We start from the raw sequence: 20,645 nt of genomic DNA, 5'->3' as shown, positions 1-20,645 counted from the left end.
AAAGAGATATTCCTCACTGTTTTCATCTAGTGTGTTGCTTCAGAAGCCCCCTGGAATCAGTTGGTTGCCAGTGTCTTGCAGTACTACACTTGGGCATTTTTTTCTGTGAGAAATGAACCATGGATTGATGAAAATTATTAATAAGCAGAATATCCAGCACAGCCCATGTTTAAAGTAGAATGCATTATTTTTCTTCTGTGTCCTAATATTAGGTAGTGATGTACCCGAAATTTGTTGACTTCTCCCATCCACATATACCCAGAACTTACACCCATATATTAACATGTTTTGTCTGTTGTAGCTGACCAACCATGTTTCCCAGTGAAATATGCCCTAATTATAGGCAGTGTCTCCAAAGACTATTCTCAGAAACTGTGTCATTATTTGCATGTTGGAGTGGAAGGAGAGATATTCTTCACTTGTTGAACATGTAACAGTTAATGAATTTCCATTAGCACTGATTAGAACAGAGGAGAATGCAACAAAGATTTTTTGAAGTGAAAAGCTCACTTTATGTACTTTTCAGTTAACTTGTTTGTAAAATTTGCAAAATGTAATTACTTTTCACTTAACTTTAGAAAATGTTGCCACGTAGGACAGGGGTAACCCTTGTCTCTGAACACTGAGTGGTCAATTGTAAATCTATGAAAGTATCTGACAGGAAACTTCACTTTATAATGTCTTGCCTACCCAGGTACAGAGATTAAGCAATGAGTAGAGATCCAATGCACCAAGATTCTTCTCTTTGACTTAGTCATATTAACTTAGTGTGTGGTTAGAAATTACATTCAATTAATTTTCCACACCTTCACCAGCAATGTCCATATACACTAGTGTATAAAGTTATGGAAACAAACTGCTGTTTCTCCACCCCATGTCCAATTCACGATATAATCACACAAACTATCAACAGATGTTGTTATGATCATGTTTTGCATGGAAGATGGTATTCTGATAACGGACAACCAAGCCAGCAGTGACATCAGGGCACCTATCAAGCAGGGTAGTGTTTTTAGGCGAGTCCCACATCCACAATCGCAGTGTACACAATCACATGTACATGGATACATGGGCGCACGACAGCAAGGTCTTTAGTGCTTGCGTGAAGAGAGATTGAGATGAGTGTCAGTAAAATACACAAAACAAGAAGATAAAACAGCACGTAAAACACGAGTAACAGAAGTTGGAAAACTATGTGCATACCTACACACAACCATTGAACGAAGTATTGCATCAGTAAAATATTATCAATACATGAAGAAAGTGGTATAAGGAGTCAGAACAATATAGCAGATGGCCATGACTGGCTGACCACAAGAATAAAAAAAGGAGAAGCCAGCCAGCAGATGGTCATGACTGGCTGACCACAAGAATAAAAAAAGGAGAAGCCAGTCACTTTGCAACACACTAAAACCTCCAGCCTAAAAGTTTAGGCCAGAGTCGAGACACATCACCAAACTTTAAAATCTTAGTCACACTTGTCTCATCATCAGATAAAATAGAGGGCAGATACCCACCAATATTTGCTTCTGCCCCTGCATCACAATATAAAATGCACTTAATTAAAATATGGTGGATAGAGATGTGCATGTCACAAGCATCACAAAATGGGGGATCCTCTTGCCATAGTAAAAATCTATGTGTGAGAGGGCAGTGACCACCTGAGCAACTGCAGGAGGATCACCATGGCCGGGTTGCTGACTTCACCAACTGCAGCTTATTGGCCGTCATCACTAGCCATTTCTCCTCCCACAACTGCATGCACTTCCTGTGGAGGGCAGAAACGACAGCTTGCAAGGGTGTAGGACACTTTGCCACATCCTGTCCTTTGCAGGCTTCCTTGGCAGTCTGATTGGCCTGTTCATTTCCCTATATCCCTACATGACCTGCCACCCACCAGAGTGACACTTGCTTACCTTGCTGTTGGAGCAAGTACAGTTGGTCATATATCAGCCAGACCAACTCCTCAGCTGTGTACAGGTTCTGTAACAATTGTAAGGCACTATGGGAATTGGAGCAAATGAGAAACTGTTTGCCCTGAATATGCCGCATCTGCTTCAGTGCCTTCAGGATCGTGTGGAACTCTACTGAGAAAACAGTATACTCATCAGGACGTGGTTGGGGAACACGACAGAGCAGCCAAGGGAATTCCCATGTTTGGAGCCACCGGTGGACACTACTGTGAAACTGTGACGCATATCTAAAATGTTAATAAATAGAGATTGAAGTGTAAAATCTGACTTACAATCTTCCTTAAAATTCATCAAGTCTGGGCCTCCAGAGAAGCCGAGTGGAAATCTGCTCCCATCATGATGCAAAACGTGAAGACACACGTCTCTAGAAGGCAATCCTGTGCACGAATCCCATAGGGCCTCTTGCCTGTTGCCGGTTACGAAAAAGCCTTTCTGAGCAACAGTATGATAGGCAGGTGTGTGTGGTGTGGACTGTTTTATATGCCTGGCACACTTAAGTAGCCATCGCTGACATGAAGTGGCGGTTCATCAGCCTCTGTACAGATGCTTGGTATGGGGCTTGTTCTGGATGCTGCAGTGGCCAACCGAATCCCTTCACGGTGCACCACGTCTAAAATCTTTAAATAAGATGGTCTCTCAGACCCATACACTGTGCACCCATAATCAAGCCAAGATCACATAAATGCTCTATAAAACCGGAGCAGAGAAGTCCTGTCTACTCTCCATGTACTGTGGCTAAGGCATTTTAAAATACTTAAGTGACTGTTTTTCAAGTCTTTAAGATGTGGTAACCACCTACACTTAGAGTCAAATATGAGGCCCAGAAACCTCACCATATCTGTAAACAACTCAGGAAAGTTTAAAATGGAATGAGAATGGTTAAAAAGAACACAACAGACTTCTTGGTGGAAAACTTAAAACCGCTCTTCTGCACCCATTTGTCCACACATCGAAGAGTTAGTTGCAACTGATGTGGTGAAGAGCCCGAAGAGCAAAACGCACAGAAGTCATCCACAGACAAAGAACACTGGACACCAGAATGAGATTTTCACTCTGCAGCGGAGTGTGCGCTGATATGAAACTTCCTGGCAGATTAAAACTGTGTGCCCGACCGAGACTCGAACTCGGGACCTATGCCTTTCGCGGGCAAGTGCTCTACCAACTGAGCTACCGAAGCACGACTCACGCCCGGTACTCACAGCTTTACTTCTGCCAGTACCTTGTCTCCTACCTTCCAAACTTTACAGAAGCTCTCCTGCGAACCTGGCAGAACTAGCACTCCTGAAAGAAAGGATATTGCGGAGACATGGCTTAGCCACAGCTTGGGGGATGTTTCCAGAATGAGATTTTCACTCTGCAGCGGAGTGTGCGCTGATATGAAACTTCCTGGCAGATTAAAACTGTGTGCCCGACCGAGACTCGAACTCGGGACCCGAGTTCGAGTCTCGGTCGGGCACACAGTTTTAATCTGCCAGGAAGTTTCAACACTGGACACGATTTTTCACTATGGACGTAATGCTATTAATAGCTACAGCAAAGATGGTCACACTTAAAACGATAATTTGAAAGGACACCATTCTCCTGATCAAAGCAATCAGACAGGACATCACCAACTCATATCTAAAATATCGTGGCGAGAGAAAGGACTGAATAAAACTGGGAAGACAACCACAAAAACGCAATTCGTGAAGCTGCTCCAGGATAAGGTGCCTCCAAATAGTATTGTAGGCTTTCTCGACGTCAAAAAATATACCTAGAAGGTGATGCTGGCATACAATACCCTGTTGTACAGCTGCCTCCAGGAGGGCAAGATTATCAAAGATGGAGCGATACCCCCTGAACCCACACTGAAAGCGACTAAGGAGTTGCCTATATTCCAATATCCAGACAAGGCAGCAGCTGACCGTCTGCTCCAAGATCTTCCCCATGCAGTTAATGAGGGCAATGCTATGGTAACTACTCAGGCATGTGCGATCTTTCCCAGGTTTTAAAAGACGAATTAAAATTACCTCAGGCCATGAGTCGGGAAAGTGACCTGATGCCTAAATGGCAATAAAAAGTGTGACGAGGATATCTTTGTTTCGCCTTGTGAGGTGCCGCGGCATACTGTAATGAATCCTGTTGCAACTAGGGGATGTGTCAGGAGCCACAGACAATGCAGAATCCAGCTCCCACATGGAATATGGGTAGTTGTAATCTTCATCAGAGATGGACCGGAAGTCCAAACTACACTTCTCAGCAACTGCTCTATGGCGCTGGAAACCTGCATCCTGACTGCCTGTTGCAGTAACTGTGGCAAAATACACTGCCATAGTCTAGAAAATGCCTCGTGGATTGGTTTAGAGAGTGCTGTTCTTCATTACAGCAGCCATGGAGCACCTCTCCCAGAAATTCTCCTGATGGTCTCCCATTCAACGGAGCTTTTGGTGAAACGATTAATGGTGTTCAGGAACTGTTGCCACGGCCTCTTCTTGCTCTCTCGAATAATTCGGCGACACTCTGCCCTCGCCACCCGAAAGGCTCTGCAGCTGGCCGACACTTGAAGCTACACAGAGCCGCACACCTGGTCCTGATTGCAGAGAGGCATTCGGCACTCCACCAAGGAACAGGCTGCCTCTTCTGTTGTGCCGTTGACTATCAAACGGATGGTGCAACAGTGAGGTGGATCATTTTGGTAATACGATCCACCCACGCCTTGACATTCGCACAATGTTCAAACTGGACCAATTGGCTATAAAGTGTACAGTCAGCTCTTCTGAGCACCCATCGCGGCGGTTTTCTCTTGGGTTCTACCCCATCCAGCAGGCGAATCCAGATCAGGAAGTGATAAGTGCAAGTCATTGACCACCTCCCATCGAGCTGTGTGAGCAAGGGCTGGAGAGCAAAGCGAGAGATCAATGGCAGAGAATAACCTAGTTGCTGTGCAGAAGTGACTGTTCTGTCCTGCATTTAGCAAGTATGCATATGAAGACACGAGAAGCCTCTCAATTGCTCCACCACTGGGGCAGTTTGTTGCAGAGCCCCAAAGCACACCGTATTCATTAAAATCACCACAGAGGATGAAGGGGCAGGGTAGCTGTATAATAAGGTCAGTTAAGGGCTCTTCATCAAGTGCATCATGTGGGGGCACGTAAAGGAAACATATTGTCAATGGATGATGCACGTGCACTAGAGATGTGTTGTTCGCAAACTAATGTGTCCAAAGGAATGGTTCACCAATACGAACGGAAGGAGCGAGGAACGAATTCTAAGGAACGGTCTTTCATAGTTCACTTCGGTCGTGGGTTTCTACTTATAGTTCCCAGGAATGGGAAACAGTCAGTCTTGTTCCTGCAACAGCCGGTCTCATTCCAGCCTCGGTCCCATTCCCATCTCCGTCTCGGTCTCCCTCGGCCAGACTTTTCCTTCTTTGCGTGGCCACTCGTCACAGTTCCACTGCCGACTGTTTCTATTTAGCTTTGCATCGAGTTGTTGTTCATTTCATTCGCTGCAGATGCCCATTCTAGATCTGTTTCAAACCTTTTTTCAACTGTGGACTCCTGGTTCTCTTCCTATTCTATTCAGCATACATGACCAGTAATTAAAATGTATTTTATAATTACATAAAATTACGTGATATGTAATACATACATCTTTTCAGATAACAAAAGGGAATATAGGCTTACTTCACTATTTCGATAAACAGCAGAAGATGTTTATAAAAAGGCAATTTTTTTGTTATTACACATGCAAAGGAAGTCAGCACGGCACACACGAGTGGCCATTTTCTGCCTTTTTTTATCCACGGTAAAGCAACATGTTCATTGTTATGGAAGGCACACAGACTTACAACCAAGTGAAGCTCGCACTCCGTAGTCGAGTGTCTGGTGTCATATTTTGTAAAGAGAGTACGATAACTTCTACAATATTATTTCAGTGGTACAGGGTAGCGCATGAAAAATCGGCCCCGAGTAGTAGACTGCTCATTGTCGTCCACCAATCGTCATCTATTGTTTCGAAGTAGTTGTTTGCGTTAGCTTATTTGTTATTTCTTTACTATCTAATTATTACATGTTTATCTACTGTGCTCATAGCGGTCAATAAATTGCGCGTAATTGGCGAGCAGTCTGTACTCGGGTCCAGTTTTTCATGCACCATCTTATATTATTTCACTGTGATCAGCAACATTATGCTACAGTTGCCTAAATGAGAGATTTTTATCACAAAAACTGCTTTTACAAATGTGTGAGAATTCTGTAATTAATAAAAACTCTGTACTCCAGAGGGGAGCCAAGTGCTCCCTCTTGGCGCCTTCCTCTCAGTCAACTAGGCTACTAATTTTCAATTTTTCTTAAGAACCATATACCATGCACCAATGAACAGTGAATGAGAAAAAGGGAACAGTTCCCAAAAAGGAGCCATCACCAGTGAACTAGTTCCCATGGATGAATGAGTTTGCCCATCTCCAACGTGCACTGATACAGCAACTGCTCATAAAGTCATTGCAATTGAGAGAGGTGAGAAGTGGTAGTACTGATGAAAATATCTATGCCTCCTCTAGCTCCCTCTCCATTCAGGTTGTCCTTTTTGTGGAGTACATAATCTCGTAACGAAGGGGTGTACAATTGATAGAAATGAGTCTCCTGGAGACACAGACACAGTGGTCTACCCTGAGATAAGAGATGGATTTCCTCCAAATGCATCCTAAACCCCTGCAAGTTCCACTGTAGGACAAGAGCCACTTCATCGATTTGGTTTTAATTTACCCCTATCTTTGCACCACAGAGGTGAAGCACTTGTAAAGAGAGGGAGAGTGGATGGGCTGCCTGGATCCAAGATGTCTAACTCCATGATGTCCTCCTCATCAGTGACATGTGAAAGGACACCTGAAGGTGCTCGAGACAGCTTTTGACCCGAATGTTGCGAACCTTTCCCTGCATCCTGTCTCTTCACGTATGAGAGGGGAAAGGGGGCATTGAGAGGCACCCTGCTTGTCGTGTACCTTCTTGACACACACTACCGAACTGTTGCTGGTCTTTTCTGGGGCAGCAGCTTGGATTGCTTTATCCTTACTCGTTTTGCCTTGGCATGTACACTTGCAAGTACAGGTGCTGGTGGTGAATGGTTGTACACTGGACGATGTCTGCGTCGAGGTGTCGACCTTGCAAACAGGTTTCTGCGCCATGGAAGCAAAAGAAGTGGTAAAGACGGGAGGTTTCGTCACCTTATATTCGTTTTTGGCTTCAGCACAGAGGATCCGCTTGGTGAATTTTTCATTCCTCTGGAAAAACGGGGCAATCAGCTCCAGACTGGGTGGCTGCCAGAGCAGTTAGCACAGACTGCTGGAGATGGACAGTCAATTCCAACTTCATGGGCTGCCTTTCCACATTTCCCACAGGTCGCTTCACCCCAGCAACTCCGCGTTATATGACCAAAATGCTGGCATTTGTAGCACCGCATAGGGTTAGGTACATAAGGTCTAACCCTAAGTTGGAGGAAGCCTGTCATGATGTGGTCAGGCAACGTTGGAGAATTAAAGATAACAATGAAGGTAGCAGTCTTCTCAATTTCTCCATTATTCCTACACATCCTTTGCGCTATGTTCACTATCCCCTGTAACGCCAATTCCTGTTTAAGTTCGACTGTCGATATCCATAATGTCACGGCATGTGACCACACCCTTGCTAGAGTTAACGGAGTTGTGCAGCTCAACAGTTACATTCTATTCACCCGATTTTTCAGTCTTCGTAAGTAGTTCCACCTGCTTTGCCCTGTTAGTCTTGACCAGTAGGGAACCATTCTGTAGCCGCTTAATAGACATCAGGCTTCCAGCAAGTCCTTCCAGGCCTTTATGGATATAGAACATTCCCACCTTCCTCTTAACCCTTTATGACGATGTGGTTTCCTTTGAAGCCACACATGATATTTTGATTTTGTAGCAAGAGCACAGTGGCTACATTCTTAGCCATGCTTCTGGATGTAGATGGTGCTGCCATCTAGCGATGAAAATTTGAACTACGTCAATATGTCTCACGTGGTTGCAGTTAGCGATTCAAGTATAAGTGCCATTTTGCTTTTGGTGTGCTGGTTCTCTTTTTCTTGATTGGTGATTGAATTTGTCTTTGAAATGTAAGTTTCACACATGGGACAAATTCATAATACTTTCTTATATAAGTACATGCTATATGTATTGCAACAATAATGAAAATCATGTACTTTTTCTGTATTTCCTCTGGTGGTTTCGTTTGAAACCACTGCGGCTGCAGGGGTAGTATTAGAAGCTTATCATTTTTTTTATTTCAGTTTCGCGAAATGTTTTCTCGCAAATTAAAGGATGAGGAAGGTCTGGTGTGTCTTTTAGAAGGAATTCCTTCGGATGTGGACTCTGAGACTGACAGTACCAGTGATAATGAAAGTGATATTTTGGCTGGAGATAGTGATCTCGATTCACAAGTGCCAAGACCAGTGATATCTAATGTTGTTTCTGAAAGTGAAAGTGATAACAGTTCTGAAAATGACAGTGATTCAGTTTCAGTTCTGAAGATAACGTGCCACTAATAAGTGTCTGTGCATTTTACATGGGCAAGGGATAATAGTACGATGCATTCTGTTGATTTTTTAGAGGAAGTTGGTGTCAAAGGAAAACTGAAGGTGAAGGTATGCTGCCAGTTGATTTCTTTTTATATCTATTTGGGGACAATATGCTGGAACACACAGTATTCCAGACTAATCTTTATGCGACTCAGAAAGGTAAGAACTACAGACATCTTGAAAAAGATGAACTCAAGGTGTTTTTGGCTATAAATATTCTAATGGGTATCAAACAACCTTGCACATATCGTGATTGCTGGTCATCACACAGCGAACTCAGATCAGTACATTTCTTGCTTATGTCATTGAAAAGATTCATATACACGTAAATGACAATGCCCTTATGCCACAAAAAGGGAATAAATGTTATGATGAATTGTATAAAATTCGACCACTAATAAATCAATTACTGACAAGGTTCAAAGAATGTTATGCTCCAACTAAGGAGCAATCTGTTGATGAATGCGTGGTGAAATTCAAAGGGCGAATATCATTTGAACAGTATATGCCTCAAAAGCCCATCAAGAGGGGGTACAAAACATGGGTCAGAGCTGACAAAATGGGATATATCTGTGATTTTGAGGTATATACTGGGAAATCAGATGGTGCAGTGGAGAAACATTTGGGGGAGAGGATTGTAAGAAATTTGTGTAGAGGCTTAGAAGGCAAAGGATATCACATATATTTTGACAATTTTTTTACTAGTATTCCACTTTTGCAGACACTAAAACTTGATGTTATCCTAGCCTGTAGTACCATTAGAGCCCACAGAAAAGGACTACCTCCTCTGAAACTGGACAATGAGTTGTGAAGAGGAGAAAGTGACTGGTCAGTTCGTTCTGATGGAATTGCATGCATGAAATGGAAAGATAAACACGTTGTCACGTTACTATCAACAATTGACTCACCTGTAACTTTGAAAGAAGTTGGTAGGAAAGAAAAGGATGGCACAATTACAAAAATACTTTGCCCACAGATAGTGAAATCTTATAATTCGAACATGGGATGTGTAGATAAAGCAGACATGATGAATAGTTTCTATGCAATTGACAGAAAATCTAGACACTGGTGACTCAGACTATTTTGGTATAAGATTGATATTTCTATTGGAAATGCATTTATATTATTTCAACTAACCAAGCAGAATGAAAAGAAAAAGCTGGAGGAATTTCAGCAGTGTGTTGTAGCTGGCCTTGTAGGACACTCTGCTGTGGAGGGCCATAGGAAGAATGGACGCAGCAGTCGCAAACTGATGTGGCCCAATGGCTTAATGTGAATTGTTCTGTTTTTTATCCGAAGAGGTGACAGTTTATAGAGAGAAAGTGTATCCCAGAGTACAGGACAGGGCTGACCATGTGTGAAATCAGAAAGATTGGACTTATTTGGCTGTAAGGGCATGACAGTACTGCCTTAGTACTGCACTGCAACCAGCACTGACCTCGCATAATCCCTTGGAGATGATGTATCGACGCAAACAGTGTACAGAAGGCTTCAGTAGAGTGGCCTTGATTGTTGGATACCTCCTGTCTGTTTACCTCTGGCATGTCTTTACAGAAGGGAACGTCTAAAGTGGACCCGTCAACATGCCACCTGGACAGTTGAACAGTGGGCTAATGTTCTTTTCACAGCTGAATCCCAATTTGGTCTGGAGAGTGATTCTCAGTGGATTCGCATCTGGAGGGCACGTGAAACACAATTTTGGGACCCAAACACTGTGGAAAGAGACTGGTATCCCTAATGGCGTGAACAGGGATTATGAAATTGTACTGGTGGATCAGCAAACTTTAACCGCTGTCAGGTACCGAGAGATCTTGGGATCTCATGTGCGGCTGTTGCCAGGTGCTGTGAATGCGGACTTGGTGTTGAAGACGATAGTGCTCAATATCACAGAGCATAGGAGGTTGATGATTTTTTGGAAATGGAAAATATTGCACGCACTGTGTGATCTGCTCACTCTCCCGATTTTAGTCTCACAGAGCATGTCTGGGATGCACTAGGGAGACAGGTTGCTTCATGTCAGCATCCACCAACCACTCTCCAAGACTTATGAGCAGCTCTACAGGAAGAATGGGCGTTATTGCCTCAACATGAGATTGATGACAACATTCACAGCATGTGCTGTCACTGTCAGGTCTGTTTGGTGCCAGAGGTGGTCACACCCCATACTGAGCACATTAACCTGTCGCCAAACGTGTGTGTCAAGTCCGTTAAGTTGGAAAAAAAATGAAGAACATTGTGCATTTTGCAGCTGATTAAGTTCTATATTCTTTACATTGTTTCTAATTTACTATCAACTGTTTATACTGTTTTGTGGCAAAATAAATGCAACCTTGCAAAATTTCGGTTTGTTGCTTAAATTCTTTATCCTTCTTACGTAGATCTGTTTCTGATAGGGATATCGGGTTGTGTACCTGGAAGGAAGAACAAGTGAATTACAAACTGTTCCGTGGTCAACAGGTTCTGTTTCTGTGATCTGGTAGCTGAACTCGAGCTGCAAAGCAGTGTTACTGTGCCAAGTTGGTCCAAAGAAAGTTAACACTAAGCTGAGGGGAGTGCCATTTGAGCAACGCTCTAGCTGGCAGCAGGTGGGCTAAAGTGAAAACAGAGGGGGAGGGGAAACTGTCCTCCTCATGAACAAATATATTCAGGTGGCTATCAGAGTCCAACTTAAGTGGAGATGTGGATTTCTTCACCTTTGCTATAGACTGGGGCTTAGTCAACATGTCGGCTGTCATCTGCACAGAATGTAGGCTTTCTTAGTTTTCCTTGCTTCAAAATACGAAAATCAGCAAAAGGTTTTATGCTCTTGTACCTTTCTTTCCTTCTTCTAAATGGGGCAATCAGAAGAGTGAGAGGAATGCTGCTCTCTGTAGTTAATGCATATTAGCAGTTGGAGGCACAAGGTGTTTTCACACAGCACCCCTCTGCAATCACCACAGATGGGTCATTCGTGCAGCATGAATACACATACCCAAACTGCAAGCATATAAACACCCAATGAGAGGGGAAGGACGGGCTTTTCATTGCAACAATAATCCATTATGTTTATCTTTTCAGTAAATATGTACCCTTCAAAAGGCAAAGTAAAAGCACCACTGCACACTCTATTATCTTTCAGCTCCTGCTGATTATGGCAGACAAAGTTGACATCCCATTGCTCCAAATTTTTTTGCAGGTCATCTGTGTGTAATGTAAGCTCATGTTGGCAAATAATGCCTTGGACACTGTTAACGCTTTTGTGTGGAGAGTTCGTGACAGAAATGTCACTGAGCTTCACACATGAAAGCAATGCCTGTGACCAAGGAGGGGTTGATGTTTGATTCAGGATGGGGCTGCTTCAGATCCTGTTAACTGATGTTACTTCCTTGAATTTTTCCTTGGTATGTTTGCTAAAGAACAATGGTTTTGCACTTGAAAAGGACTGGTCATTAGTTTGGGTACAAAATGGATTTTCAATGGAGTATTTCTCACAATTTTTTTGAATTTGTTTTTGTCCCATGCCATGGCCAGGAGAGGTCTTTGGGCCAAACATTTCTGCATTAAAACTATCTTCTCTCATGATACTTCTGGCATCTTGTGGCCACCAGTATGAGAAAGTTTGATTGTGTTCATCTGGCATGCAAGGGGAGGTTTCAGCTCCAACAGTGCATTCCCTGTGTTGTCAGCAAGCTACAATGGTGTGGGTACCTGACAGTTGCCCACAATGGATTGCTACCATGTTTGGTTTTGGAGGTCTAATTTGAAACACATAACAGAAAGGTGCTTCAGACAGGATTGCACAATCGAAGGAATGTGGGTGGCACTTACAGCTTGGCCCGCACTACTGTAAAATTTTGAGAGAATCAAAATCAGATTGGTAAATGGGGACTGAACATGAGTCAGCTGGCAGAAAAGAATAATAATAATAATAATAATAATAATAATAATAATAATAATAATCATCGTAACATATGTAGCTACAAACAGTGCCCAATAGATTAGCCATCACCTACTGGCCATTCCAGAGGAGAGTAATAGTAAAAGATTAGAATTGCAGCAAAGGAAAAGAAATACTGTAGTGGCTTGGGGACCCATGCTCTCCACGCCTGTCCTTGGTGAAGAAGAGGATAAAAAACTATTTTAATATTTGATAGAAAGTCATAACAGAGAGAGATTTTAAAATACTAACAAAGAGACAGAGGGGCTGGCCAGTACTTACCTCAGCTCAGTACAGCTGATAGATACACAAAACTATCTATCGGCTGTACTGAGCTGAGGTAAGTACTGGCCAGCCCCTCTATCTCTTTGTTAGTATTTGTTTCACATCTTTATTTGAGATTTTCCAATAATCATTCAGAGATTTTAAAATTCCTTCTAAAATGATAGTTCAGTAAAGCATAGCATGTTTGCTACAGCAGCAAGTCTACAAATGGAGATAAAAGCCAATGAATGGCATGGAATTCGTGGATGATGCCATTCATCTGGGTGATACACATCACACCAGTGACATCGGATAACGTTTCAGGAACTGTCAACATTGGTCTTTGTACTGCCCACTGCATTATACATTGTTGCTGCTGTTGTGATCTTCAGTCCAAAACCTGATTTGATGCAGCTCTCCATGCTACTCTAACCTGTGCAAGTCTCTTCACCTCCGAATAACTAATGCAACCTACATCCTTCCAAATTTGCTTACTGTATTCATCTCTTGGTCTCCCCCTATGACTTTTATCTCCCAAGCTTCCCTCCAATACTAAACTGGTGATCTCTTGATGCCTCATTATGTGTCCTACTAATCGATCCCTTCTTCTAGTCATGTTGTGCAACAAATTTATCTTCTACCCAATTCCATGCAGTACCTCCTCATTAGTCATTTGATCTACCCATCCGACCTTCAGCATTCTTCTGCAGCACCACATTTCAAAGGCTTCTATTATCATCTTGTCTAAACTATTTATTGTCCATGTTTCACTTCCATTCATGGCTACACTCCATACATATACTTTCAGAAAGGACTTCCTTACACTTAAATCTATACTTGATGTTAACAAATTTTTCCTCAGATACGCTTTTCTTGCCATTACCAGTCCACATTTTATATCCTCCCTACTTCAACCATCGTCAGTTATTTTGCTTCCCAAACAGCAAAACTCGTCTACTACTTTAAGTGTCTCACTTCCTAATCTAATTCCCATCGCATCATCTGATTTAATTCAACTGTATTCCACCATCCTCATTTTGCTTTTGTTGAGTTCATCTTATATCCTCCTTTCAAGACACTGTCCATTCCAAGTTTCTTGCTGTCTCTGACAGAGTAACAATGTCATCAGCATACATCAAAGTTTTTATTTCTTCTTCCTGGACTTTAATTTCTACTCCAAATTTTTCTTTTGTTCCCTTTACCGCTTGCTCAACATACAGATTGAATGACAACGGGGATAAGCTACAATCCTATCTCACTCCCTTCTCAACTACTGCTTCCCTTTCGTGCCCCATGACTCTTATAACAGCCATCTGGTTTCTGTACAAATTGTAAATAGCCTTTCATTCATTGTATTTTACCCCTGTCACCTTTAGAATTAGAGAGAGAGTATTCCAGTCAACATTGTGAAAAGCTTTCTTTAAGTCAATAAATACTATAACGTAAGTTTGCTTTTCCGTAACCTAGCCTCTATGAGAAGCCGTAGGGACAGTATTGCCTCACGTGTTCCTTCATTTCTCCGGAATCCAAACTGATCTTCTCCAAGGTCGGCTTCTACCAGTTTTTCCATTCGTCTGTAACGAATGTGTGTTAGCATTTTGCAACCACGACTTATGGAAGTGACAATTCACTAATATTCAAACTTGTCACCAACTGCTTCCTTTCTAACTTGAATTGTCATGTTCTTTTTGAAGTCTGAGGGTATTCCTCCTGTCGCATACATCTTGCTCACCAGATGGTAGAGTTTTGTCATGGCTGGCTCTCCCAAGCCTATCAGTAGCTTTAACAAAATGTTGTCTGATCCTGGACCTGGTTTCGACTTAAGTCTTTCAGTGCTTTGTCAAATTCTTCACCCAGTATCATATCCCCCTTCTCGTCTTCCTCTACATCCTCTTCCATTTCCATAATATTGCCCTCAAGTACATCACCCCTGTATAGACCCTTCATACACTTGTTCCACTTTTCTGCTTTCCCTTTTTTTGCTTAGGACTGGTTTTCCATCTGATATTCATACAGGTGTTTCTCTTTTCTAAAAAGGTCTCTGATTTTCTTGTAGGCAGTATCTATCTTACCCCTAGTGATATATGCTTCTATATCCTTACATATGTCCTCTAGCCATCCCTGCTTAGTCCTTTTGCACTTCCTGTCGATCTCATTTCTTAGACATTTGTATTCCGTTTTGCCTGTTCCATTTATTGCAATTTTATATTTTCTCTTTTCATTGATTAAATTCAATATATTTTGTGTTACCCAAGGATTTCTACCAGCCCTCGTCTTTTTACCTACTTTATCCTCTGCTGCCTTCACTATTTCATCTCTCAAAGCTACCCATTCTTCTTCTACTGTATTCCTTTTCCCTGTGCTTGTCAATTGTTCCCTAATGCTCCCTCTGAAACACTCTACAGCCTCTGGTTCTTTAAGTTTATCCAGGTCCCATCTCCTTAAAATCCTACCTTTTTGCAGTTTCTTCAGTTTTAACCTGCAGTTCATAATCAATAAATAGTGGTCAGAGTCCGCATCTGCCCCTGGAAATGTCTTACAACTTACTACCTGGTTCCAAAATCTCTGTCTTACCATCATTACCTTCCAGTGTTTCTAAGTCTCTTCCACATATACAACCTTCTCTGATGATTCTTAAACCAAGTGTTAGTCATGATTAAATTATGCTCCGTGCAGAGTTCTACCAGGCAGCTTCCTGTTTAATTCCTTTCCCTCAGTCCATATTCACTTACTAGTTTTCCTTGTCTACCTTTTCCTACTATTGAATTCCAGTCCTCCATGACTATTAATTTTTGTCTCCCTTAACTATCTGTTTAATTTCTCTTCACTCATACATTTCCTCAATCTCCTCCTCATCTGCGGAGCTAGCTGGCATATACACTTGTATTATTGTACAAGTGGGCTTTGTGTCTTCTCTAGGCTACAATAATGCATTCACTACGCTGTTCACAGTAGCTTATCTGTGTTCTTATTTTTTTATACGTTAGTAAATCTAATCCTGCATTACCCCTATTTGATTTTGTATTTATAACCCTGTATTCACCTGACCAGAAGTCCTGTTCCTCCAGCCACTGAACTTCACTAATTCTCATTATATTTAACTTTAACCTATCCATTTCACTTTTTAAATTTTCTAACCTATTTGCTCGATTAAGGGATCTGATGTTTCATGCTCCTCTCTCTAGAACGCCAGTTTTCTTTCTCCTGATTAACAACGTCCTCCTGACTAGTCCCCGCCCGGAGCTCCGAATGGGGAATTATTTACCTCCGGAATATTTTACCCAAGAGCATGCCGTCATTATTTAACCATCCACTAGGGCTGCATGCCCTCGGGAAAAATTACGGCTGTAGTTTCCCCTTGCTTTCAGCTGTTTGCAGTACCAGCACAGCAAGGCCGTTTTGGTTGATGTTACAAAGCCGGATCAGTCAATCATCCAGACAGTTGCCCCTGCAACTACTGAAAAGGCTGCTGCCCCTCTTCAGGAACCACACATTTGTCTGGCCTCTCAACAGATACCCCTCAGTAGTGGTTCCACCAACAATATGGCTATGTGTAACACTGATTATATATTATATTATTATACATTATGCGCAACTATTTAACAACTGTCTGCAGGATGAATACCCTATCAGCAAGCTGTTGAGGCATGTGAAGCATTCCTCTAGTGCATTTAACAAAAAGTGGATCCTTTTTTATGAGAATTGTCACTAGGAATGAAATCTAGTTCTATTACCACCAAAAACAAATGAATATAGAAAATAAGGAAGGGTGCCATTTCTCATTTCCCAAATTGAAGAAGTTCCACACAAAGTCATCAGCAAGGAAGGTTCTGTTGACTGTCTTTCTGGGACAAAATGATGTCTGCTTAGTGCACTACATGTCACTACAGACATCAATAGTGCTCCATACTTAAACTTACTAAAAATATGCCTTTGCTGTGTCATCAAACGAAAATGATGCAGATCATTGTCTGCAGTTGTTCTGTTGTAACATATCAATGCACAACCATGTACAGTCAGAGCAACAGTTGCCACAATCACGAACCCGAAGTTTTAGTGTCTTCTGGATCCACCACACTCACCAATAGTTTTAGTCTGTTTACATTCATCAGATCTTTCCTCCAACCTATTTTCATATATATGAACCACTAGAGGGAGTGCTGGCCAGTAAGAAGTTCCACTGATGAAGAGAGAGGCCATGCTGTGCACAAGTGATTATGCAGAATCCCAAACAAATTGTTTTTAATTGGACTTCTGACACTTTTTTGGTACTATTAACTTGCACTGATAGTGCCAGAGATTGTACCTAAATGTGTTGCAGATTTGTATGCATGATAATTGACATTAAAATTTAAGACTGAATTGCTTGCTCGTACTTATCCTCAAGAGAAATGTCAGTATCACTGATAGACATGTAAAGTACACACACTACCATAGCTGTCAGAACTAATGTTCCTTCCTCAGGTAGGATAGAGTGATAGACTGGGAAGGCTAAAAAGCAAGGGCAAATCACTCAGATCCCAGGATGAGAGAGATGCACCTGTTGTGGGGAAGAATGTTGGAGTGATCTGCCCTTACTTTTAACCCCTTAACACATTGATTTCTTTTCAAATTGTGTCCCAAAACATTGAAATTTTTTATTAATTAAAAATGTCCTCTAGTGAATGACATCACATATAAACATATAGAGATAGCTTTTAAAGCTCAAAGTAATGAGTTGCAAATTTTTGAATGTCACCATTAATAAAATCCCGAGTACACTAACGTGCAGGACTTTGACTAAAATGTCCTGAAACTTGAAGTCATTTTTTAGTTTCTGTGTAGCTATCAGTCTAACTATGAGTTCCGTAACAGCTTTCTGTGGAGGAGGAGGAGGAGATTACTGTTAATATCCCGTCAACAACAAGTCATTAGGAACCACTATATTCAATGTCAAACTCAGGATCACTATTGCCATCCTTTTTCAAAACCAGTGGCTGAAGGAAAGTACAGAACGGAGCCTGAAAGTGCACATTTTATTTTTGGGTATCCAAGATTGTACTTAGGAAACACGATGTCTAGTGGCAATCACCTCAACCAAAACATGACAAGCAGGTTACAAATGTAGGAACAGATGCTCTCTAGTTGCCGAACACCTAAGTATCAGCAATGACATGGATATACGCGAAGTTTTATTTTCTCAATGGCCTGTTCTTAAGTTGTTTGAGTATATGCAGGATTTTAAATGTCTATCAAAACAATAAACATGAGATAACTCAGATTTTATGTGGAGGGGTTAAGCCTTTCCCAACCTATCCCCCCCCCCTCCCCCTCCTACCATGGGAGGGAACTATTAGTTTTGACTGCTAGGATAATGTGTGTACTTTACATGGTTTATCACCAGAACTGATATTTCTTCTGTAAGTAAGTTCTGGCCAAGAATTCTCTCAGATAATTTTCCTTTTGATACAACAACTGACTTTGTTATTTTCATTTGACTCACCTTCAAATATGACTTAATGTAGTGTTAATTTAAGAGCATCCGGTCCCTTACCTTGCGAAGTACTTTTATCCTGTACGGGTCAACTCTTGCTACTTCCATTGATAATGGCTCGGGTGTAAAGCGAAGTCGTTGAATTCGTACGATGGCTCGAACACAGAGTATTCCAAATTTGAACATCTTGCGGGCATCAAATTTCTGTTCTTTATGTTCCTGCAAGGTACAGTTTTGTGTGAGCAATAAAATTAGCAATAATTACCTTGAGGTTCTACTACCATCACAACAACATGAGATGATGAAAAAGAAAACATGATTAAAATATGATTGTTGACTTTTATTTAACAAAACACTAATTTTTGAAAAGCAAAGTGCATTTAATCATTACAAAGAATTTGAAAGGATGAGGAGAATGCTTCTTTAATCCAGTGAAATCGCCACCTGGTCACTACTATTCTGGTGTCTGCCACACATCTACACACTTGCTGTAAACTGTCCAGATAACACTTTAACACCACGTTACAAACCCTCCCAGCTGTGCGTGTGTGTGTGTGGCCACGTGAGACTGAAAACAATGGAAGAGTCGAGTAGAAATCAATAAGTGATATATCAGGTCACAGATTCAGGGCTGTTTGATGCTGCACAACCCATCATTGTATTTATAATTTATATATGAATTTTATTTAGGGTTACAATTAAAAAGTAGCTTCAACAAGCTTTATGATATTCATTCTTGACATAATGAGGAACCAAAATAATGAAACAGATTTTGGCTGCAATCATTTTGAGAGGACTCAATAGCTTATTAAAGATGGCAGCAACCTTTTAAAAGGGTTCAAGTTTTAAATGAGCATCTTCTTGTTCAAAGGACACATCTTTTTATATGAAAATTCAGCCTGCATATGTCTGTGCTTGCAAAACTTGAGAAGTAGTCGGTAGACTGATTTGAAATTTTAACACAATGTTGCATCTGAATAAATGCATTTATTTATATATGTATTTTAATACATATATAAAAAGTGGAAAAGTTGTTACCAAACATTACAAAAAGTTCTTGATTGATTTACTTAAACATTTTACATGATATTCTAATCGGTCCATGTATTCTTCTTCAGACAGGCTCAGAGTACTCATATCCTCTCTGACTTGATCAATGCACTGGAGTCGTTGTCTTTTGCCACTAATATCTTCCTCCACTACCTGCCTGATGACCTGGCCTTCTCGACACATTACATGTCCATACCACTTCCGCCTTCTTTCTCTGATCACTGCCACAATGTCCATCGACTTGTATAGCTCCTGCAATTCACAGTTCTTTCTTTTCCTCCATTCATCTCCAACCTTCACTGGCCCAAAAATTTGTCTGAGGGTGGCATTCTCAAATGTCAGGAGCTTTCTTTCCATCTTTTGGGTGATGGTCCAGGTCTCTGCTCCATATAAGACTACAGGTTGTATTATTGTCTTGTAGATCTTGGTCTTTGAGGATCTCGATAGAAGCTGGGACTTTAACAGCTTTCCCAGAGCAAACCTTGACCTGTTTCCTGCTTGTATTCGTGCAGTAATTTCCTGGTCTATCTCGTACCTTTCACTGAGATATTTAGTCTTTTACCCTTACAAAGTCTTTGTCCTCCACCTTCAGGGGTCTGTCATCATTCTCTCTGCTAACTAGGAGTTATTTTGTCTTATCCATAGTCAACCTCAGGCCTGCTCTCATTGCCTCTTCCATTAATGTTCTTGCCATTTGAACCAGGTCTTGCCCTTTCTCTGCTATAAAAACTACATCATCCACATAGGCCAGGGTGTTGATCCTTCTTCCCAGCTGTATTCCTGTCTCTAGGCTTGCTACCTCTCTCAGGGCTCTCTCCAGTACCACGTTAAACAGCAGAGGGGAGAGGCAGTCTCCTTGTCGCACTCCAGTCCTCACCTTGAACTTCTTTGATATGTGTCCACCTACTTTCACCATGCATGTTGTCTCCTGGGTGCATATCTGTGTCAGTTTTATGAGTTTTCTGGAAACTTGAGCCCTTTCAAAATAAGAAAAAACACGCATGATCTACATGTTTAGATTGTGTTACAATACTCCTCTTGTGAGCCTTAGTATGCACTGTAATGCACTGTTGAGACTCACTGCCACAATTCTTTGTTGTGGACACATTATGACAGACTTCTCAGCCGTGCCATGCAAAGACCTTTGTTCACATATAAGTTTGATTCAAGGAAAGCTAGAAGCTAAATGCTGAGGCATCTGCTATGCTGCTGAAACAATGATCTGAATGTAAATGAAGCAACGTTGCTGAAGTACTTTTTCAGAAACTTTTTTCTTGAAGCATAAAAAATAAAACTTCACATATTTTTGATTTGCTTGTTTTTATGCTATGCCTTTGTTCTCAAACAATTGCAAGTAAACTACTGGTTAAAAATATTTGTTCATTGTTCATTTCACATT

The 20,645-nt window shown here is 41.5% G+C and overlaps 1 protein-coding gene across 4 annotated transcripts in view; it reads right to left on the bottom strand.

The window, feature by feature from the left end:
* LOC124625795 (phosphorylase b kinase gamma catalytic chain, skeletal muscle/heart isoform) overlaps nt 1–20,645 on the bottom strand; it is a 137,489-nt gene that overhangs the window by 8,152 nt on the left and 108,692 nt on the right. For all 4 annotated transcript variants that reach the window (XM_047149243.1, XM_047149246.1, XM_047149244.1 and 1 more), the window contains one exon: nt 18,257–18,415. In XM_047149243.1, coding sequence (XP_047005199.1) covers nt 18,257–18,415 — 159 coding nt within the window. The remainder of the gene's footprint in view (nt 1–18,256; nt 18,416–20,645) is intronic.

The sequence above is a fragment of the Schistocerca americana genome, chromosome 8 (assembly GCF_021461395.2).
Source record: "Schistocerca americana isolate TAMUIC-IGC-003095 chromosome 8, iqSchAmer2.1, whole genome shotgun sequence".
In the NCBI taxonomy this organism is placed as follows: domain Eukaryota; kingdom Metazoa; phylum Arthropoda; class Insecta; order Orthoptera; family Acrididae; genus Schistocerca; species Schistocerca americana.
This window is presented reverse-complemented; position numbering and strand designations above follow the sequence as displayed.